The 3104-nt window shown below is 38.0% G+C and overlaps 1 protein-coding gene across 1 annotated transcript in view; it reads left to right on the forward strand.

Moving 5' to 3' along the window:
- Positions 1 to 3104, forward strand: part of Orc6 (origin recognition complex subunit 6) — an 8134-nt gene that overhangs the window by 2935 nt on the left and 2095 nt on the right. Inside the window, exons 3-5 of the mRNA XM_021220829.2 lie at positions 162 to 325; positions 723 to 812; positions 2345 to 2457. Of these exons, the coding sequence (XP_021076488.1) occupies positions 162 to 325; positions 723 to 812; positions 2345 to 2457 (367 nt within the window). The remainder of the gene's footprint in view (positions 1 to 161; positions 326 to 722; positions 813 to 2344; positions 2458 to 3104) is intronic.

Below are 3104 nucleotides of genomic sequence, written 5' to 3' on the forward strand. Positions count from 1 at the left end.
AAAGAAAGTTTCGGGATAAATAAAATTAGTATATAATTAATATCACAGACTGGAGAGGTGGCTCAGCCATTAAAGGCTAGGCTCAAAAACATAATTAACATACCTCTTAATATTTAAGAAGAAGAATACTGAATTTAAAATGTGTGTTTTTCCTTTCAAAGGCGTATTTAATTAAGCTCTCTGGTTTGAACAAGAAGATGTATCAGAGCTGTCTTAAATCTTTTGAGTGTTTACTAGGATTAAATTCAAATGTTGGAATAAGAGACCTCGCTGTACAGTTCAGCTGTACAGAAGCAGTGAACTTGGCTGCAGAGATACTGCAGAGGTATGTATAACTTCATAATACTTACTCTATGTGTATAAGTGTTTGCCTGCATGTATGGATGTGCACCACATTCGTGCCTGCTGCTCTCAGGTCAGTAGAGGATCAGGTCCCATGGACTGGAGTTACAAATGAGTGTGAGTTACCATGTGGGTGCTGGGAACTGAGCCCAGGTGCTCTCTAAAAGCACAAGTGTTCTTAACTGCTGAACCATCTCTCCAGCTCCTAAATAAATACTAAAAATGTTGTTAGCAGCAGTCAGCAAACAAGTGCTAACAATAGGTCAGGACAATTCAAGATAGGGGCCAAATTTTGTTTTGTTTCTCAATTGTTATTGCATTTTCAGTCCCTTTAAAATATTTTCCTGACAAATAATTTCACAAACATTGCTGTCTCCTAGCTACGAGTCTGGTCTTCCTGAAACACAGCGAGCAGATCTTGACTTGTCCAGGCCGCTTTTCACCACTGCCTCACTACTCTCTGCTTGCAAGTAAGAGCTCTTGGGCATTGCTTTATTGTGGTGGGTTTGCTTGTTTGTTTCTGCTGTGAGAGAGTTTTATGTGTAGTCCATGCTGGCCTGGAAGTCACTATGTATCATAAGCCAGCCTTAAACTCATGATGATCCTCCTGCTTCAGACTCCCAGATGCTGAGATTTCAAATGTGCGTGACTCAACACCCAGCTAGTCTAAGTGTTCTTTTACCATTGGGAAATGTTGCCAATATGTGAGCTTTTCAAAGAGTACTTGTAATTTCATTTTCTTCAGCTCAGCACATTTTGCACTATAAACCTGTAACACTGTGGTTTGTGGCCTGGTAATGAGAATCTTGGGTTGGCTGATATTATAGCTGCCAACTTAAAACTAGTGTTTCAAGAAGTTTACTTGCCATGTGGCACCCATGTCTGTAAACAAGGTATTCTCATTTCAGACCCTACTTTTAGTAAGTGTAAGTTGTAAATCTGTCAGGACAGTGATCATGTTTGATTTTCCAGGCATATTGTTTAAAAATTGCTGCCTATGGTTTCATTTTACTATAAAACATCTCTAAAATAAATTCTTACATTTAAATCACCAAAATACTTAGTTATTAGTATACATACTGAATTATTCCATGAAATACTAATTTTTTATATCTTTGAAGTTGTTATTTTACTTTTAAAGAAAACGTTCTACAGAAAAATTATGTAGTCTGTTAATATATTTCTGTTTCCAGTCATTAATTTTGTTGTATTTGGCACTTTTAGCAACATACCTAGGAATGATTGTCATCCATAAATAATATTCTTTTAATTCAACAAGGGTATGTGTGTAAGAAGGAATGTGATTGATGTTACAAAAGAAACTGAAAATAGTCAAATAACTCCAATTTTGGAACTATATTAAACTGAACATGAAATGGTTGATTGTCTTGGTGTGTGTGTGTGTGTTGCTTGCCATATATGCTGCCTGTGGAGGCAAAAAGAGGACATTGGCTCCCCTAGAACTGGAGTTACAAGTGGTTGTGAGCTACTATATGGGAGTTAGAATTGAACTTGGTCCCTCTTAAAGAGTAGCAGCAAGAGCTCCTCTTAACCACTGAGCCATCTCTCCAGCCCCAGTTCTTTTGCTTTTTAATTGCTTGCTATAGAAGAATATGAACAGGATTTGGGCTTCAGGAGTGGGGCAAAGAGACTCCTGTGTAAATAGAAACATTCTCAAAGTGAGTTGAACACTTACAGATACTGAGTCCATTCTGCAAATTGGTAACATCTGAGAGGCATGAAGCTCTATAACAGATGCCTTTATTTGCCCCATTTATTGATGAATAGATGCATTTTAGCTCTCAGTTCAATAAGAAACTAAAGGACTTAAGAGAGCAAATTTGCAAGCTTCTAGCTAATGACATTTGGAAAAAAAGAAAATCTAGACAGCTAAAGAATTTTAGTAAATCGTGGGCAAAGGGTAATAGGTTTGTAATCTAATTTACTTGGCCCAGAAATCTGGTGATATTAAAAAAAGCATATTTATGAATTTGTTTTTTAGAATTCTAAAGATAAAGGTGGATAAAACTAAAATGATAACTACATCTGGTGTGAAAAAGGCAATATTTGATCGACTGTGTAAGCAGCTAGAAAAGATTGGGCAGCAGATTAACAGTGAGTATTCTGTGGTTGAAAATACTGATTTTATTAAGTTTTTAGTGAGATAATTGATGTGTCTGTTCTGCAAATAAAGTGGTTTAGTACCTGTCTTAGTCAAGGTTTGTATTCCTGCACAAATCATCATGACCAAGAAGCAAGTTGGGGAGGAAAGGATTTATTCAGCTTATATTTCCACATTCCAGAGGAAGTCAGGACTGGAAATCAAGCAGTTCAGGAAGCAGGAGTTGATGCAGAGACCATGGAAGGATGTTACTGGCTTGCTTCCCCTGGCTTGCTCAGCTTGCTTTCTTACAGAACCCAAGACTGGGCCCTCCCCGATTAATCACTAATTGAGAAAATGCCTTACAGCTGGATTTCATGGAGGCATTTCCTCAAAGGAGGCTCCTTTCTCTGTGATAACTTCAGTTTGTGTCAAGTTGATACACAAAACCAACCACTACAGTACCTTTAAAAAATATGAGTCTACAAATCTATGCTGAGAAAATACATTCCTTAAGAGACATCAGTAGGGGCTGGTGAGATGGCTCAGTGGGTAAGAGCACCCGACTGCTCTTCCAAAGGTGCAGAGTTCAAATTCCAGCAACCACATGGTGGCTCACAACCATCCTTAACAAGATCTGACTCCCTCTTCTGGGGTGTCT

This window comes from Mus pahari, chromosome 20 (assembly GCF_900095145.1).
Source record: "Mus pahari chromosome 20, PAHARI_EIJ_v1.1, whole genome shotgun sequence".
In the NCBI taxonomy this organism is placed as follows: domain Eukaryota; kingdom Metazoa; phylum Chordata; class Mammalia; order Rodentia; family Muridae; genus Mus; species Mus pahari.